Raw genomic sequence first — 19,751 nt, 5'->3', positions numbered from 1 at the left:
CGTGTAAGCTTAAACAGACCAGTCTCCACAAACAGCACCCGTTCACGAGTATGACGCGTATCTCAGCCATCGACTGCCACTTAAATACGTAACACACGTACACGTATAAATACGTAATTCAATTTACAGTTAATAAGATAAATTTAATCCGGATAATAAGTTAATTTCTACTCAGACTCTTCTATTTTAGTTTTTACACTTATACCGGTAAAACTGTTTTAATATTTTTGATTACTTTTAAAGCAGTTTACTGAATCATTAACTGACACATAATTATTTATTACAGCACGCTACATTTACACTATACTATTTATACTGTTTTTATTAGTATTGAATTCTAACAATATTTTGGTGGTAACTACTGGGAAAAAAAATTCCCACCTTTTCCCAGTAGTTACCAGTGGTAAAAGGTGGGAAAAAAATTCCCAGTAGTTACCACTGGTAAGAACTTGGTGGTAACTAGTGGGAATAACTCCAAACTCCAACTCGCACTTGCCCGTTTTTTTTTAAATCCTCGCACAAAAGATGGCAGTCATAACATTCGCAAGCCCCAGCTTTGAGCTGCCAACTAGTGACGCGCTCACCGGGAAAATACCGGTTCATTTCTATGACACGGGTCGGGGAATTGGCGTGAAATTTACGGTTTGAGAAATAAATTGTCTTTTGTTTTCGAGGAATTCTTTTTATAAATCGCTAGCAACCTCTTTTGTTTTATTGGTATGTCTTGAGTTGACACTAGTGAGTTAAGTGAACTAGAAAAATTTTTTTGTCGCTTTCCTCTACAAAGCGGGAAAACTACGAGCGTAGCGCTACAAAAACATTGGCAGTCAATGTGTTAATAACCGATCGTGATTCGTATAATTTCTTTGGTATGTATATTCAAACTCAATATAATGATTTTTTAAGAACTAACTCACAAAGGGATAATACTTCCAAATAAAGGAAAAATGGAAAACCCATTTTCTCTGGTGAGACTCGAACTCGCGTCACCAGGATACCAACTCGCCGCTCTACCCACTGAGCTACCGAGATTTACCCGTTCACAGCGAATATTTCCACCATATCCTTCATATGCGCCTTAGCACTGAGAAAAAAAACTAACAAAAACACACTTAGAATTACAAAAATAAAACTTAATCCGGGGACAAGGAGAGTCAACTAATAGGAACAAATTGACTTTTGCAATTTCCATTTAGTAGGAAATACAACTTCTATATTTGTAATTTGAAGTATGCTAGAGTAATTTCAGAAATTTGGTTTTGTTATTCCGAGAGGTGCTTTAGCAATATCGGAGGTGATGACGTCATGGGTGAAAACTAACCGTTTTGTAATTCTAAGCGTGCTTTAGCAATATCGGAGACGATGACGTCATAGGTTTTACTAAACTGTACTGCGATTCCAAGCTAGCTGTTGTTGTTCTAGAGATAATGACGTCACAGGCAAAAACTAAACTGTTTGCAATTCCTCCGCCCCTAGCAAACGGGCGCCGCGAGAGCATGTCGCGCGCGTGGTAGCTACCCGTCTCTATTTCTGTCTGTATGAATAAAAAGCGTTTGGTAGTACATCTCTGTACTAAAGAGGCACTATAAAAGCCTGTCGAGATATTCTACCCATTCCTTTCTTATTCATACAGTCAGAAAGAGACTAGTATTTATTACGCGCGCAACATGCTCTCGCGGCGCACCTGTGCTAGGGAGGTTGGAATTGCAAACAGTTTAGCTTTACCTATGATGTCATTATCACTAGAATAACAACAGCTAGCTCGAAGTTGCAGAACAATATATTCCTGTAGACACCAACTACACAGTAGGTCGCGGGTTAATATGTCCATGGCCCACAATATATCCTAAATTTATTATTTAACTTAAGTATGTTTTAAACAAAGAAGACACGAGACACGCCCGCCCGACATCCGACACAATACTAACTCTAACCAAATGAACGTAGCAAGTAGTAAATTTTACTAAAATCACTAACATTCGTTTCGCTGTGTTGGTATTACAAAACTCGTTTAGTGATTGGTACAACAATGAACATAAACACAATAAGTCTATCTACTAAATACCAGTAAACTTTGTAATGTCGCTATAGTAACAACTAAATTGTTATTTTAAATGGGGTATAGTTATTCCCGCGAACTCGTTTTTTAGATATTACAAAACTATGTAAGTGAGACATTTACTAAAATCATAACTTGAAATCACAGATGCTTTTTTCCAAAAATCACAAACTTTACTAGTAAAAATCGGAGAATTTTAGTAGTAATAAAAATGGATTGTAACAAATACTGAACTTTGTTTAATGCTCCATTTACTAAAGTCTGTTTGCTGAAATTAGATTTAGTATTACTGAGCTGTTTGTAGAAATAAATAAATTTTACAGAAATAGTGAAACTTCCATGATTACTACTAAAACTTCATTTTTTCCCCCAGTACAGAACTGTTTATTAATTCCTGGTGATGATTTTTCTCTCAGTGAAGGGGCGCCTAGCGACACCTAGCGTAGAAGTATTACACAATTTGCTTAAAAAGAAAGGAAAAGTGGAAAACTCACTATCTCGGTCCAAACTCGAACTCACAACTCCGTTGTGATTGTGACGGAGTAGCCCTCAGCAGCGTTAGCCGCGATACTAGTAATTTTATTCTAAATTAGGTACCGGTAACTCTAAAAGGTACCGGTAATTCCAAAACGCGGTACTCCGAAATCCGGTAATTCAACACCTGTAAACCGTGCCATCCCTGACACAGTCTGGGCCGGCTCCCGCGGGGCCGCCTCAGGCCGCGCTAATTTATTCATTGCCTATTCTGCACTAACACTCGCCGGGAACCAAACGCGGAGCGACTTGGATGTGTTCGACATGGTTTACTAATATGTGGCCGAAAATTGTATGGCAAATTATCACTACCCAAACTATTTTTCCCATAGTATCATTTGGCAAAACTATCAGATGGCAGACCAATGTTTCGCATATATAACATGTCGCAAATGATTATTTACAATATTATTGTATGGCAAAATATTTAGTTGGTCATGTTTCAAAATGTCTTTTATTGTTATGTCGAATGTATTGATAGGCATACATTATTTTTCGCCTAATATTGTGAATAACCTAACTATCCCTGGGAGCAGTTTCGTTTTTAGGGTCATAAAAAAAAATAACCCTAACCTACCTATCTCTGGGAGCAGATTCGTGTTTAGGGTCACCAAAAAAAAAATAACCCTAACCTACCTATCTCTGGGAGCAGATTCGTTTTTAGGGTCACCAAAAAAAAAATAACCCTAACCTACCTATCTCCGGGAGCAGATTCGTTTTTAGGGTCATCAAAAAAAAAATAACCCTAACCTACCTATCTCTGGAAGCAGATTCGTTTTTAGGGTCACCAAAAAAAAAAAACCCTAACCGACCAATCTCTGGGAGCAGTTTCGTATTTAGGGTCATTAAAAAAAAATAACCCTAACCTACCTATCTCTGGGAGCAGTTTCGTTTTACGGGTCATAAAAAAAAATAACCATAACCTACCAATCTCTGGGAGCAATTTCGTTTTTAGGGTCATAAAAAAAATAACCATAACCTACCTACCTCTGGGAGCAGTTTCGTTTTACGGGTCATAAAAAATGCTAAATATAGTTGTGATCCAATAAAAAGTATGCGAAATTTCAATTTGGGCAAACGTTATTTAACAATAAATAGTTAGGTATAATAAAACATTTGCTTAGTAACTATTTTTCTAAATAAATCGTGGTAAAATGAACATCTGCTAAATAAAATTGTGTTCAAATAAAAATTATGCTAAATAATAATATGCTAAGCATTGGTTTGCCAACTAAAAGTACTGCAATAAGTTGGTTGGGAAGTGAAATTAGGCGAAAAATATTTCGGCGAGATGGCAGTACACCGTTCGACATTGACTTTGAAAAACTTGCGGTATCGATTTTGCCGAAAAACTTGCACAACTGTGAAAACTTTTGTATGGACTGACATTGCTATTTGTACAAATCATGTAGAAATAGCAATACATTTGACGTCCCCTCCCCCGCAAAAATCGGCAGACTGTTTCGTACAGTAAATGACAGCGATGAGGTCTCCAGTTACTAAATGCTCTAAGGTTTTAATGGATGTACCTAGGTGTTTCAGAAAAGTATTAAACGTATCGTTAATTGTGACGCTTTCAACCAAAAGGTACCACTTTGTCAGTTGTTGATAGAGTTGATTTCAAATTGAAGTTTTATAGAAATAGCGACGTATTGACAACCTACAATAACCCTTAACGATAACTCGAAAAGAATAATCTTTGTATCCGTAGATGTTTTTGCACGGAACCCTAAAAGTCCAGGGCCCTCGGCTAACGAAGTGCTATCTAATTAAAGTTTCACCGTAAAGAACCCAACTCCCAGGTGTAATATAACTTTGGCGTAATTAAGGCGACTAGAATCTTCAATGACCTTGATGATATACTTTCGTGAAAGCGGATTATTGGAGGAAAGTAGGGTGACTGCTATAGTATTTGGCCACTCCATAATTAGGTTTAGTACCTACTGGCCACTCTCAAAAATAAAGGGAGCGGTTGTTTTATGCGATAAACCACGATAAACTCAACTTTGAATGTATGCAATCAACAGAATGTAAGAAAACCGGCCAAGAACATGTTGGACCATGCTAAAAAAAAATTACCCTCCCATAGAAAATGGATGAATATGTATGAAAGAGCCAATTATTTTTTCGCGATTTCAGAGTTAGAAAAATTGCTCAGTATAATCAGAAAAACTCCCTGGCAACGGGAATGCAGTTATTATATAGCCACCCTGTATAGAAAGTTACAAAAATATTTTTTTTTTTAAAGAACACAATTCTGTAGAACTTTAAAGATGTGTTCCTAAACGAAAGGCTTCTTAAAATATTCATAAAGGTTACGTGACTGTAATTAAGATATTTACAGAATGTTTCTAAAATCTTCCGGCAGCTAATTATGATATTAAGAGCCAACGGGAGTGGTCATTTCTCCATACAAACGTACTCCTCGTTTTCCTCCGTGGTTTTTGAAGCTAGAGCAATGATTTTTTCAAAACAGATTAATATTGTCAATATCTGTGTCGGACCGTTTTGCTTTTTTTGATATTTTAGTTTTTTAAGGCGCTAGAGCCCTTCAAAAATGGCCAAAATGGCCTAATTGACTATGCCGCAATGAGAGGCGTGGCATTCAAAACTTATATCAATTAGCCAAAAAAGCAAAACGGTCCGACACAGATAATTTCATAATCATTTAGATTTCCAAATTTGGTTACGATTGGTTAAGTTTTGGAGGAGGAAACAGAGGAGTACGAAACCTCGATTTTTGAGATTTTTACGCAGGATTTTTCGCCTTGTCCTTATCGCACTACTTTTAGGTGCCGCTTCCGTTAGCGAGACGGGTATATTTACCTAAAATATTTAAAACTCAGCTCCTGTTTCGTCTTAAAATCGTAAGATATCCGCTCATACATTATTAAAAGGAAGGAACTTATTAAGGATATAATTAACTGGATAAAGATCAAAAGGTTAAAAGATTTATCTTCCATTAAAATCCGCCTTGATCAACCGACGTAAAAAAACCGGCCAAGTGCGAGTCGGACTCGCCCACCGAGGGTTCCGTACTTTTTTAGTACCTATTTGTTGTTCGGTATAGTGGCAACAGAAATACATAATCTGTGAAAATTTCAACTGCCTAGCCACGGTACATGAGATACAACCTGGTGACAGACAGACCGATGGACAGACAGACAGACGGACGGACAGACGGACAGTGAAGTCTTAGTAATAGCGTCCCGTTTTTACCCTTTGGGTGCGGAACCCTAATAAAATGAAATAAAGGTTCCGTCACACAGGCGCGTTTTCCGGGCGGAGCGTGAGCGGGGCGCGCCGCTATTACCTACATATAAAACGCTCACGCGCCGCCCGGAAAACGCGCCTGTGTGACGGAACCTTAAGAAAGTTTAAAACCAATAAAAAGCACTTACTTAAATGAAATATCCACAGATACAATACACTTTTATTGTAAAGCCCTCTTGAGTTTTCTAGATAAATAAGTACTGAAACGATATTCAATCACTCAGCACTCTTTCATTTGGTTCCATCATATTGATTGGTGCTTTCCGTTGCAGTGTCGAAATATACACTTTATCATCACTCCCTGATACATAAAGGCTCACGCTAGACCGGGCCGGGCCCGGGCCGAGGCGTCCGACATGTCATTTTCTATGACGGCTGATCGGTGATCACGTGATGCTTTCCATAGAAAACGAAGCGCCGGTAGCTCCGGCCCAGCCCATTGAATTGTTTACTTTATTCTCGTGAAACCACTTCAAACTAATTTTCAAATTAATATTGGTATTGGTTTGGAGATTCCTTCTTTGGAGATTCCTTCTTTGGAGATTCCTTCTTTGGAGATTCCTTCCTTGGAGATTCCTTCCTTGGAGATTCCTTGCATCTCCAAACTAAAAGTAGGTACATGCTTACGACCTCAGGAATACACACATGGACAGAGGAATGCAAAAAAACTGTAATTACTAATTTTGAAATTGCTTTAGGTGCAGTAATCCATTAATTAAACCTTTTCTTGCGTTTCTGTTTTGTCCAAAAGTTTCCGAAGTTTCAATTTAATGAACAAACCCATATGACATTTACAGAAAACTTACTTAAAAATAGGAGACATAAAATAACTCTAAATCTCTCTTTGTTCCAGCTTCCATAATCGGCACAACCGCACCAGCTGATCATGGCCGCAATCTGAGCCCTGACCACGAGCACGGGACCAATACTAGGCTAGCACACTTACTGTATAGTAAACACGCCATGACACATTATAGGTAAGAGGCTGGAGATATAAAATATCCCTAAATATAATATAGGTAGGACAATCTGAGCCCTGACCACGAGCACGGGACCAATACTAGGCTAGCACGCTTACTGTATAGTAAACACGCCATGACACATTATAGGTAAGCGGCTGGAGATATTATAGTTCCCTAAAGACAATATAAGTAAGACAATCTGAGCCCTGACCACGAGCACGGGACCAATACTAGGCTAGCACGCTTACTGTATAGTAAACACGCCATGACACATTATAGGTAAGCGGCGGGAGATATTATAGTTCCCTAAAGACAATATAAGTAAGACAATCTGAGCCCTGACCACGAGCACGGGACCAATACTAGGCTAGCACACTTACTGTATAGTAAACACGCCATGACACGTTATAGTTAAGCGGCTGGAGATATAAAAGATCCCCAAAGACAATATAGGTAAGACAATCTGAACCCTGACCACAAGCACTGGACTAATACTAGACTAGCACAATTACTGTATAGTAAACACGCCATGACACATTATAGGTAAGAGGCTGGAGATATAAAAATCCCTAAATATAATATAGGTAGGACAATCTGAGCCCTGACCACGAGCACGGAACCAATACTAGGCTAGCACGCTTACTGTATAGTAAACACGCCATGACACATTATAGGTAAGCGGCTGGAGATATTAGAGTTCCCTAAAGACAATATAAGTAAGACAATCTGAGCCCTGACCACGAGCACGGGACCAATACTAGGCTAGCACACTTACTGTATAGTAAACACGCCATGACACTTTATAGGTAAGCGGCTGGAGATATAAAAGATCCCTAAAGACAATATAGGTAAGACAATCTGAACCCTGACCACAAGCAATGGACTAATACTAGACTAGCACACTTACTGTATAGTAAACACGCCATGACACATTATAGGTAAGAGGCTGGAGATATAAAATATCCCTAAATATAATATAGGTAGGACAATCTGAGCCCTGACCACGAGCACGGGACCAATACTAGGCTAGCACACTTACTGTATAGTAAACACGCCATGACACTTTATAGGTAAGCGGCTGGAGATATAAAAGATCCCTAAAGACAATATAGGTAAGACAATCTGAACCCTGACCACAAGCACTGGACTAATACTAGACTAGCACACTTACTGTATAGTAAACACGTCATGACACATTATAGGTAAGCGGCTGGAGATATAAAAGATCCCTAAAGACAATATAGGTAAGACAGTCTGATCCCTGCGGTTAATATGTCACCAATACCAGATAGCGTTACCGAGTACGCCTGTTGCCGACTAAGGAAACCAGATGGCGTTGTTTCACATCGAAGTCATAACACTTTCTTATTATCAATTCAAAATTCACACAATCACTACACAGTTTTGACAGTAAAATATTATCTTACCTTATCTCATGTCATCTTATCCTATTTTATCTTATCTTATTTTATTTTATCTTATCTGATCTTATCTTAATTAATTATTGTTTCTAGAAAAAAGCGGGACACGTCAGACGACCCGCGATGCGCGCCGTTCATGTATGAGCCCGGCAAGCGGGCGCTGACCAACCCCATGAATCCCGAGGACCAGGGCAAGCCGAGCGACAAACTAACATACTCGAACCATACCACGTGCATTACTACTATAGATGGTGAGTTCATGTCCACTTCGTGGCCACTTTTATGTTCTGTATCTATTTAAAAAAAAAGGTATTTAAAAAAAGTAAACAAAATCTACCCGCAAATGCCTCCTTAAGCCAGTTGAGGGTAGATGAAAACATTACATGATCAAATAATGTAGGTTAAAGTCAGGTCATTCAGTGACTGATCCAGGCGGTTTTATATTTGGACCTATAAGCGCCACTGGCACCATCCCACTAACCCGGGGTTAAGCGGTTAAACTGTTAACCCAGGTACAATTTGTACTGGAAACCATGGTAACTTAAGGTTTAACCGGGATAGTGAAATGGTGCAAGTGGCGCTAAATGTTATAACTACCCGAAAATTTACAAATTGTTTGTTTACTTTTATTTAAATACCTAAAGATACAGAGTATAGGGAACAGCTTCTCTTTGACAATTTGCCGCCACCTCTTTCTGTCTGTCGCCGAATGTAGGGCACCGTGGAGCGTTGCATCAAGGGCTGAGCGAATTTGGCCTGTCCACCGCATTGGGCTCCTGCGTCGCCTTATCGCCTTCGATCGCCTTCGATCGCGTTATCGCCTGCGTCGCGTTATCGCCTTCAATTTTACCAGTGATTACCAACTTTTCCAGGTTATCACTGTCTTTTCTGAGAATGTGGCCAAAATACACAAGCACTTCATGTCAAGTTTATTTATTAAAAAATATTAAATTTTACACATTTTTTTGAAGGGCAAATGCCGTGAAAAAATTCACACGGAAACGTACGAAAATTTAACGTACTTTCAAATCAGGGACTGAATACCGGTATATTTTCATACAAACTAACCGGTATTTCATTTCGGTATCTCGGTTGTTTATGTATATTTTTGCATTTAATTTAGCTAATCTGATCAATCAGTATCCTAAATACTATTATAGAATAGCAAAAAATATTGTGAATGCTATGTGATATTTAGATTTTTAGTTATACCTGTAACGGTCACTGCTTCAAATTCATATTATTATCAATCAGGTAGTGCAATTACCTACGCTGAGAGCTAATTATTGAATTGTAAGGGGGACATTCAAGGGGCTGGTGGTGGGAACGGCATCTCTTCAGCCTGGCAATATCGAGTTTCTTAAAGCCTGGGAACACCACTACAAGGATCAGAACTTAAATTGCGGTCTAACAATTATGCATACCTAAGACACAGTTACTCTTATCAGAGTAGTCGTGGTCATTCAGGTTGTTGTACGGCCTTTTTTGTTGTTTCCCGCCATGCTTCTCTATTTATTGCATTCCGCACGCACAGATTTAAAGGTGACCCGGTGAGAGCTTTAACTTGGTCGGTCCATCGCATTGAAGGCCGCGATCTGGGTCTTGTGCCATCCACTCTGCCCTGAACAAAAAGCCTCTCCATGGCGTCGTCTTCTCTGCGCGTAACGGAACCGAAGTAGCTAAGGAACGTTTGCCGAAAGTCTTTGTATAACCTTGAGCTCCTGGAGAATGGATATATTAGTGCGACGCTGAGTCCATGATATCCGCAGCATCCTTCTCCAGCACCACATTTCCAAAGCATCAATGCGTTTCTGTTCACTCTCTCTCACTGTCCACGTTTCAGCACCTATATCTTTATTTTATGAAAGAACTGTATATAATAATGAATTTGTTTATTTTCAGCCGGCGGTGGTGGACAAGTGATAGTCCTGTCATTCGTCGACAAATTTCATATGGAAGATCGTCCGCCAAAGTGCGAATATGACTTTTTAGAGGTAAAATGCTTTTGTTTCTCATTTCTCTTTCTGTTTGGGTCTTAAACTATTTTATTATGAGTAAATCGTTCTTTCCAATGGACATCATAAAATATAGTGACTTTATTTTTACTGGACCCTTACAAGCATACTCAAACCTTTTTATTTATTTAGTAAAAGGTATCGAATTCGTTAATTTGCACAGAAAGGATGCCCGTTTCCCTGAACGTTTTCACCTATTTAAAGGGCCCACTGATTACCAGTTTGGCGGATGATATACCGTTTTTGCGTAATAGTCGGAACCCTTCGTGCGCGAGTCCGACTCAATTTCCGGTTTTTTTATATTGCTTTATTTTCAGATAAGAGATGGCAAATTCGGCTACGCGCTGCCGGCGTACAAGTTTTGTGGGAACAGCTTCCCCCCCACCATCACCTCCGCCGGCCCCTACCTGTGGCTCAAGTTTCAGTCTGATGATAGCATAGAATACTCCGGCTTCAAGATCAATATAGAGTTCCAGCCGAATAGCATGAGTCGTGAGTAATATTTGTTATACTATATACTGTGGGAACAGCTTCCCCCCACCATCACCTCCCCCCCACCATCACCTCCCCCCTACTTTTGGCTGAAGTTCCAGGACTATAGAATCGAGTACTCCAGCTGCAAGATCAATATCGAGATCCAGCCGAATAGCATGAGTCGTGAGTAATATTTGTTATATTATATACTGTGGGAACAGCTTCCCCCACTATCACCTCCCCCCTACCTGTGGCTCAAGTTCCAGTCTGATGATAGCATAGAGTACTCCGGCTTCAAGATTAATATAGAGTTCCAACCGAATAGCATGAGTCGTGAGTAATATTTGTTATACTATATACTGTGGGAACAGCTTCCCCCACTATCACCTCCCCCCTACCTGTGGCTCAAGTTCCAGTCTGATGATAGCATAGAATACTCCGGCTTCAAGATCAATATAGAGTTCCAGCCGAATAGCATGAGTCGTGAGTAATATTTGTTATACTATATACTGTGGGAACAGCTTCCCCCACTATCACCTCCCCCCTACCTGTGGCTCAAGTTCCAGTCTGATGATAGCATAGAATACTCCGGCTTCAAGATCAATATCGAGATCCAGCCGAATAGCATGAGTCGTGAGTAATATTTGTTATACTATATACTGTGGGAACAGCTTCACCCACTATGACCTCCGCCCTACTTTTGGCTGAAGTTCCAGAACTATAGAATCGAGTACTCCAGCTGCAAGATTAATATCGAGTTCCAGCCGAATAGCATGAGTCGTGAGTTATATATACCTACTAGCGGCTCTGTGAGCTGTAGACCTCGCATACCCCCGTATCACTGCCCTTTTGAAAAATTTCCTAAAACTAAATCGACAAAAGCTATCTCATCGTCGAACCTACTTGTAAAATTATTAGGGTTGACACAACTTGACGTCCTTTTGCGTGCACGACCACAGATAAGATAATGACTTGAAGTTTGACAACCCTAAATAACCGAAAGGTATAGTGCTATAAGTTAGAAAAGCATAGCATGCTTCGTCCCTGAACCGCTGTCAAACTTCGGTTTTGTAGGAAGTGTCCTTTCTGTACGGTAGTACCTACTATTACTTATTGTGACTAGATGATAACATCAGTACGGTTACCATCAGTTTGTCACTGACATAAACGCCGTCGAGAACGTAATTTACTTTCTATACATCTCGCTCGCACTCGCATATTAGTGCAAACGGGATGTATAGAAAGTAAATTACGTTCTCGACGGCGTTTATGTCAGTGACAAACTGATGGTAACCGTACAGGACACACTTACGAAACTATTTTTGCCCACCCTGAAATGGAGACCTGCGCTAACGTTCTGACAATTTTATTATCAAACTGCCATCAAGTGACAAGAAAATGTTGATTTAGGTATACTCTACCACAAAACCAAAGACATATGTTACTCCGAAGATGAATAAAGTCTAAGACAAAAACGTGCCTCGGAAATCAAGAAAAACTCATTCTCGGATAGATGGCGCACACACCTTTGGCCTATGGTCGGCTAGATGGCGTTGACGACACCGTTTCATATTTAACAGTTTTAACACATAGGTATCAGTGAATGAACATGGGTCAAAATGATATAAAAATAATAAAATCATTTATCAATACATATATTTTTTTTCGATAGTTTTATACGTTTTCATTTTGAGTTTTAGTCGTTTGTCCATAGATAATTAGATGCCGGTAAATTTACTGTGACTACAAAATTTACTATGACAGGACCCCTCTATACTACTTATCTATTCTCTTTGATAAAACTAATGAACTAGTGGCTCTGAACCTCTAGTGTAAATTTCATTGGATAGCGTAACGTGCGATCGCGTTTGCGTTATGTCTATTTTTGTATAGGATTTTGAACTGCGCGCCAAGCGGGACGTTTTGGAAACTCAAAATTCCATACACAATGACACTTAACGCAAACGCTTACGTCACGTAACGCTATCGAATGAAATTTACACTCCATAGTACATGCAACCCCATGTATGAGCTGTACCTAGTCTAGTACCTAGTCTAGTACCTTCCTGAGTATGGTTTTATTTATTGTACATAATGAATTTTCTCGTTCTCAGGAGAAATACCCGAATCGTGTATAATAAGTAAGAAAGATGACAAGTTTGGCTGGATAGCGTCCGAGGACGATGACGCGGACGCTTGCCGTAAGGAGAGTCCAACCACTCTGGACATTCAGTGGAGGATCGAGACTCCCGCCAACACGAGGGTGAGTTTTTTAAATTAAAACCATTTCATCATTCTCTTGCCCTTGTCCCATTCACTTGGGGTCGGAGCAGCATGTCTGTTTCTTCCATACCTCTCTGTCGACCGTCATCTCATCATTCACTTGCGTTCGTTTCATATCATCTGTCTTACAGTCCATCCTCTTTTTCCTCGGTTTTCCTTTCCTCGTACCTCCCTCCACATTCATTCGTAATACCTTTCTCGTCACATGACTTTCGTCCCTCCGCATCACATGCCCGGACCACGCTAGGCGATTCGCCCCTACTTTTTCTGTTAGGTATGGGTCCAACTATCAGGCTTAAACAATTAATTAACACCACTTATTTAAACTAAATTAATAACTAGCTTAAATCTAAAATAGGCCTGTGAGGCATTCTACCAAGGATTACGTTATATCGCAATGCTGATACTCTTCGGTTACTAGTTACGTCAACCAGACGCTTCGCGATTTCTGCAAAAACTTGCCCTATGTTATTTTGTTAGTGGGGGTCAAATCTTCGAAGCTAAATATGCCCCACTTCGCGATTTCCGATTTTGCATACATAATGTAAATCGGATGACAATGCAATTATTATAATGATATGGAACTGATCTGATGATGGAGGCAGGAGGTGTGTTTGGTGTTGTTAGAATTTTCTCGTTGGGTACTTTATTAGTTGACTCTTGTGATAAACAAGGCAACCTAATTGTGTATATTAGCTTGTTCGAATTGAAGCTATACTTATTAGATGACTGATGAAAGAAAACTGGTAAAGCTACAGTCAGTGATAAAATATTGTATCAAAAATGATTTTTTTGACAAAAAACGTATTTTATTGATTTCAGATCTATTTAAACTTCACTGAATACAAGTTGTCTTTTCCCAATGAGTGTGAGGATAATTTGGTGCAAGTGTTTGGTGCGGAACCTAATTTTGACCACAAGTAAGTATATTTGAAAATAGCATGTTTTGTGCAACAAGAGAGCAAAATTGGTATTTGCTACGACTGCTAAAGTCTGACAAGATTCTATTTGGCCCTGAGATAGTATTGCTACTCAGCTTACGTACAGCAATAATGTAGACAAGGTAAATGTCGACAATTAAGCATAAAATATTTATGGGTATCAACTTTTTGCCTATTTTTCAAATTGTAATATCACTTCTAGTTTATGAAATGAACACCAAAACCAATTTTTTCTACGATTAAATTATTGCTCATTGTTTTTCGACTTGAAATAAGTATTATTTACAACTTTATGGCTCCTCTATACGATGACCCAGCGCTGGACCAGCGAGATGGCCACACGATGATTGAGAGCACGCACTTTATGGAATGGGCCACGTGTAGATGCGTACGCAACGCACCATCGCTCGCCCACTACCTTTACTGTGCGGACGAAAAATCGACACCGTGGCCATCCCATCGCCATCCCGCCGCGCCATGAGCCATCCGACACCACTCCCCTCTCTACACGCTGGCCCATCTTATTGGACCAGTATGATGGCCCGTCGTGTAGAGGACGAGCCATTAACTAGTAGGGTTTTTAAACCTGTCCACAGGTTAGCGTTCTACTGCGGTTCCGTAGCTAACCCAGTGACCACAAAGGTGGAAGACGACGGTCTGGGCCCCAGCAACGTCATGTACGTCAGGATGTTCGCCACCAACAAGGCCAAGGCGTCACATTTCCAGGCCCATTTCACCTCTTTTCGGACTCTGAAGGGGGACGGTAAGTTACTTTTAAAGCCTGACCAGTAATACCTATATGATCATTGTCAAGAGGGCGCTGTTATTCTCTTTATAGGATGACAGTTCAGTATAGTATGAAAAAATTAGTTCCAGTGAAATTCCGCAACATGTTGGTGATCATATAATCCTGGTCAGGCTTTACTAGGATTTCAATTTTCGTCATTATCATCAATGGCCACTGCATCCCTGACGGATGATTGTTGCAACGCTTTGTCAAGAGCGGTTGAGACGGCCAATGCATTTCCGCCTATGGCTATACAAGCCCATCGCTGCACGGCACTTCTTGCCGCATAAGTCGCATGTGTGAACTTGTTGAGCCTCTGGATTTGGGTCCAGGCTACCAGCCCGATGACGCGCTTTACTAGGATTTCAACTTTCGCCACAAGCTTCAGTGATCTCTACTACTTAAGTATAGCAGCATTGCAAGAAAAAAGAAGTGTAGTATTTACATGTATTTAAGTTCATACTGTATCCAATTGTTGACAGAGTCCTGTGACGCAACGGAGCTGGACTGCCAGGATGGTACGTGCATCGACTCAAGTCTAGCTTGCAACGGCATCGCGGACTGCAGGCTCAAGTCGGACGAAGACCCTGAGAGCTGCAAGGTAACTTCAAAGGTTCCTTTTTAGGGTTCCGTACCTAAAGTGTAAAAACGGCACCCTATTACTAAGACTCTACTGTCCGTCTGTCTGTCTGTCACCAGGCTGTATCTTATGAACCGTGATAGCTAGACAGTTGAAATGTTTACAGATGATTATTTCTGTTGCCGTTATTACAATAAATATTAAAAAGTACGGAACCCTCGGTGGGCGAGTCCGACTCGCACTTGTTTGGTATTTTTAATACCACATCGGTGGCAAACAACCATAGTCTCCGTAGCCTATGCGTAGCACATGGGGATTGTCGAAAAAGCTCTTGAGTAGCTAACGGATCTTTCCTAAGGGAGTGATTGTACAAAAGATCCCTATGGGTCGAAGTGTATCCGCAAGGACCCCCGAGAATCATAAGATAAGCCTATAGATGCCTGCAACTCCAGAGGTGTTACATGCGCGTTGCCATCCTAACAATCCATACCCTCCTCGAGCTCTGGCAACCTTACTTACCAGCAGGAACACAACACTATGAGTAGGGTCTAGTGTTATTCGGCTGCGGTTTTCTGTAAGGTGGAGGTACTTCCCCATTCGGGAAGAAACATATAAACATATTTCGAAATTGAGATATGTTTCCATATTAAATTTAATATGTTTGTGTCTCGCGGAAATGTTCATACAACTTAAAATACAATTGGCCATAACTGTGTTAAAATTACCATGTTGTCAGGAAGCGGCGCAGTCCCTGGTGAAGGAGCCCCACATCCTGGTGATCCTGGTGATCTTCTCCCTGATCCTGTCCGGCATGAGCCTGGTGTTCCTCTTCAAGTGCATCCGGAAGCTGCACCAGGATCACAAGTACATTAAGGTGAGGGTCGGTGGCATTTGAACTAAATTCATTTCATTTTTCACAAATATTTGTTCCTGTATTCCGAAGTTTTTGTACCTACCATTTTTTATACCTTTTTAGGGTTCCGTACCCAAAAGGTAAAAACAGGACCCTGTTACTAAGACTCCGCTGTCCGGCTGTCTGGTTGTCTGGCTGTCTGGCTGTCTGTCTGTCTGTCTGTCACCAGGCTGGAACTCGAGAACCGTGATAGTTGAAATTTTCACAGATGATGTACCTATTTCTGTTGCCGCTATAACAACAAATACTAAAAAAGTACGGAACCCTCGGTGAGCGAGTCCGACTCGCACTTGGCCGGTTTTTTATACCTTATTAGGGTTCCGTATACCCAAAAGATAAAAACAGGACCCAATTACTAAGACTCCACTGTCGGTCTGTCTTTCACCAGCCTGTATCTCATGAACCGTGATAGCAAGACAGTTGAAATTTTCACAGATGATGTATTTCTTATATTCCCGCTATAACAACAAATACTAAAAAGTACGGAACCCTCGGTGGGTGAGTCCGACTTGCACTTGTCCCGGTTTTCACGAATATTTGTTCCTGGTTTCTGAAATTTTTGTACAGCACCTGCAATAATATGTTACTCGTCGAAAGCCGCAAAATATGTGACAAGCTCTTATGACTCTACAAATAAGATCGTGTCAGATATTTTTGTAGCCTCCGTTGTGTAACATATTATTGCAGGTGACTGTACCATCTTTTATACCTACATTTTTTTTCTGTATAACTTTTTTTTTTCTCAGGAGCACCTAGCGAAATCCTGCGAAGACCGACTAGACAAGCTAGCAGAGACCCAACTGACCCTGGACCCCAACCTCTTGGACCCTGAGCCCCGAGCCAGCCTGGAGCGCGAGAACCATACCAACGAGATGTACAAGAAACAGAGAAACAAGCGGAAAGTGAGTACAGTTGTGCATAATTATTTTCCATCGTATTTTCACGGAAACGTACGAACGTGTCTTGCTATTTCAGTCAGTCTCGGAACAAAAACTACTGAGGTTGACTGAAGTAGCATGACAAATACGAACGTTCCGAGAAAATACGATGGAAAACAATTATGCACCATATGTTACTGGTAATCAAATCAGTTAAACAAAATAAAAGATTTCAAAAGTCAGAAGTATTTATTACGAACATATTACATGGTGTTACATAGGACCCTGCAAGGGCGCCGCAATCTTATAGGTACATAATTAAATATCAAACTACTACAATAGTTTATATTAAATTAAATGAGATCACATTACGTAGTACCTACTTAAGCATAATAATATTAACTTAAGTAACATTTATTTAATATAATGTGATACAAAATTATGTATGTAAATAGGTATTATGCATTTCTATTGTATCCATCCCATCAAAAAACGCTTCTGCTGCTTCATATATCAAAGACAAAAATAGTAATTAATACGCAGCTTACATTCAAAAATAAATTTCAAGTAATTTGGCTTTAAATTGCACCCTTATTTGAATCCATTTAATGCAAACCGCATATCAAACATCACCACAAATAGGATGTTTTGAAACGGGACGTAAATGTGACCAAAAATATTTCGCATTAGATCTTATGGCGTGAAAAGGTCATCTAATTTCAGAAAGGGATAAACGTCTCCATAGAATTCTTTTACACATTTGCTTTTGTTGTTACTGGAAAAGCGACCTTCTATGTTTGACATAAGATTCAATATGAGTCCAAGTGTGTTGAAAAGGGTTACAATTGGGGATCAGACCGCAGTGTGACGAGGCAACCCTGCTAATTCGATTTTGCGCTGGAAGAAAAACATGTAGATATACCCCTGTATGTCTATACCCTTTTGGATGATTGTAGGGGGGGGGGGGGTCAAAAAACGACAAAAAACGATGACGTAATTTATGATAAGATAAGATAAGATAAAATGTTTATTTGCAAGAATGTAGGTACATATTTACAAGATGTCAGGGTGATAATTCTGGTCTCCATTTACATTCAGCCATTTATTGGCGTGCAAAATTCTGTCGCATTTTATACATATAGTAAAAATGTCAACATATTACAAACTAATTGACAATACAACCCTATCTTATACAAAAATAAATACATCAAATTTAATCTCAATTATATGTCAAAACACCAAATTTCAATTAATATAACCTTATCATAATACAAAAATCATACAAAATAGAAAATATATCATATTACAATTTATATGTCAAGTTACCAAATTTCAATTAATACATAATAGTCACAGACAAATATAAATTAAATGTAATAAAATATCAATCTAATAGGAATTCTTTTACACTATAAAAACACTTATTAATTAACCACTTAGTAAGTTCTTTCTTAAAGATTATTTCTGGTAATTCTTTGAATTTGTCTGGTAACTTGTTATAAATTTTTATGCACATGCAGTAAGAATTTTTTCTGTAGATGTCTGTCTTCTGTAGAGGAATGTAAAGTGCGTGTTCGTGTCTCACTTGTCGTTTAAATACTTCTGAGCTTATGGACAGCCCCTAGTCTGTATCTTTAGATATTTAAATAAAAGTAAACAAAATATACCCTCCAATGGCTCCTTAAGCCAGTTGAGGGTAGATGGAAACGTTACATGATCAAATAATATAGGTTAAAATCAGGTCGTTCAGTGACAGAGCGCAACCCTAATAGGGTATTTTCCTATTAGTCAAATTATGTCTATGTCTAATTGTCTATGTCTATATGAAACATTACATCGTGACGTCACGGTCAACTCACCTACTTTTATATTTCTATCCGATTTATTAAATAGAACTTGTGTTTAAAAATAACCTATCTGTGTTTTTCTAATAATTATCTGGTGCTTTATTTCATGCATGGTGTAAAATAATATATTTTAAATACAGTCAGTATAATACCCTATTTCTTTAGACACATTTTGGACGAAGTGTTATACTTTCGACATAAATGAAAATTATGGTTGTTGTAAGGCTCCCTGATCAATGCCAATGCCCAATAGATGACACCTTGCTTTCAACTCTATTGTAACTGACTTAATTTGATCAGACCAGGCCAGGGGCCTTACCGTGATGTCCTTATTGCGATTCTGTGTAGGACCTAAAGTGAATTGCTAAGGGACGGAGTTATGCGACTTTGTTTAAAAAGGATGGAGCTGTCCTTTAGCAATTCAATTTAGGTCCTAAACAGAATCGCAATAAGGACATCATGGTAAAGGCCCCAGAATTTAGGGTGGTTCACGTTTGTATGGGAAAAATTCAAACTCTAGCTAGAAGAAGCAGCAAAATGAGGGGGATTTTGCTACACTTGTTATGTTGACAAAATGCGCCAAGTTTTGTAATCTTATCTCAACTACAAGGGGGTGCTCAAACACTTTGTAATTTTTCAAAGTTATATGAAATCCAAAAAAATCAAGTTATTTTTTTTTAAGATTTTTATGTAAGTAGTAGTTTTCACGTTATTTGAAAGTGTGATTTAAAAGTTATTAAGTAAAATAATATTTTTTATTTCTATTTTTTATGATTTTTTAGGT

The 19,751-nt window shown here is 39.3% G+C and overlaps 2 protein-coding genes across 2 annotated transcripts in view; one reads left to right on the top strand and one right to left on the bottom strand.

Annotated features, from left to right (window-relative positions):
* The window catches only part of LOC134800771 (phospholipase A1-like), a 619,586-nt gene that overhangs the window by 433,447 nt on the left and 166,388 nt on the right, over window positions 1-19,751 (bottom strand). The gene's annotated exons all lie outside the window — the stretch shown is intronic.
* LOC134800607 (neuropilin and tolloid-like protein 2) overlaps window positions 1-19,751 on the top strand; it is a 64,302-nt gene that overhangs the window by 40,512 nt on the left and 4,039 nt on the right. The window contains exons 2-12 of the mRNA XM_063773091.1: window positions 6,720-6,843; window positions 8,343-8,500; window positions 10,152-10,243; window positions 10,582-10,761; window positions 11,260-11,371; window positions 12,853-13,001; window positions 13,844-13,941; window positions 14,559-14,725; window positions 15,232-15,350; window positions 16,066-16,203; window positions 16,989-17,144. Of these exons, the coding sequence (XP_063629161.1) occupies window positions 6,720-6,843; window positions 8,343-8,500; window positions 10,152-10,243; window positions 10,582-10,761; window positions 11,260-11,371; window positions 12,853-13,001; window positions 13,844-13,941; window positions 14,559-14,725; window positions 15,232-15,350; window positions 16,066-16,203; window positions 16,989-17,144 (1,493 nt within the window). The remainder of the gene's footprint in view (window positions 1-6,719; window positions 6,844-8,342; window positions 8,501-10,151; window positions 10,244-10,581; window positions 10,762-11,259; window positions 11,372-12,852; window positions 13,002-13,843; window positions 13,942-14,558; window positions 14,726-15,231; window positions 15,351-16,065; window positions 16,204-16,988; window positions 17,145-19,751) is intronic.

Source organism: Cydia splendana, chromosome 20, assembly GCF_910591565.1.
Source record: "Cydia splendana chromosome 20, ilCydSple1.2, whole genome shotgun sequence".
Classification (NCBI taxonomy): Eukaryota; Metazoa; Arthropoda; class Insecta; order Lepidoptera; family Tortricidae; genus Cydia; species Cydia splendana.
Note: the sequence above shows the minus strand (reverse complement) of the source record. Positions and strands in the feature narration are given on the sequence as shown.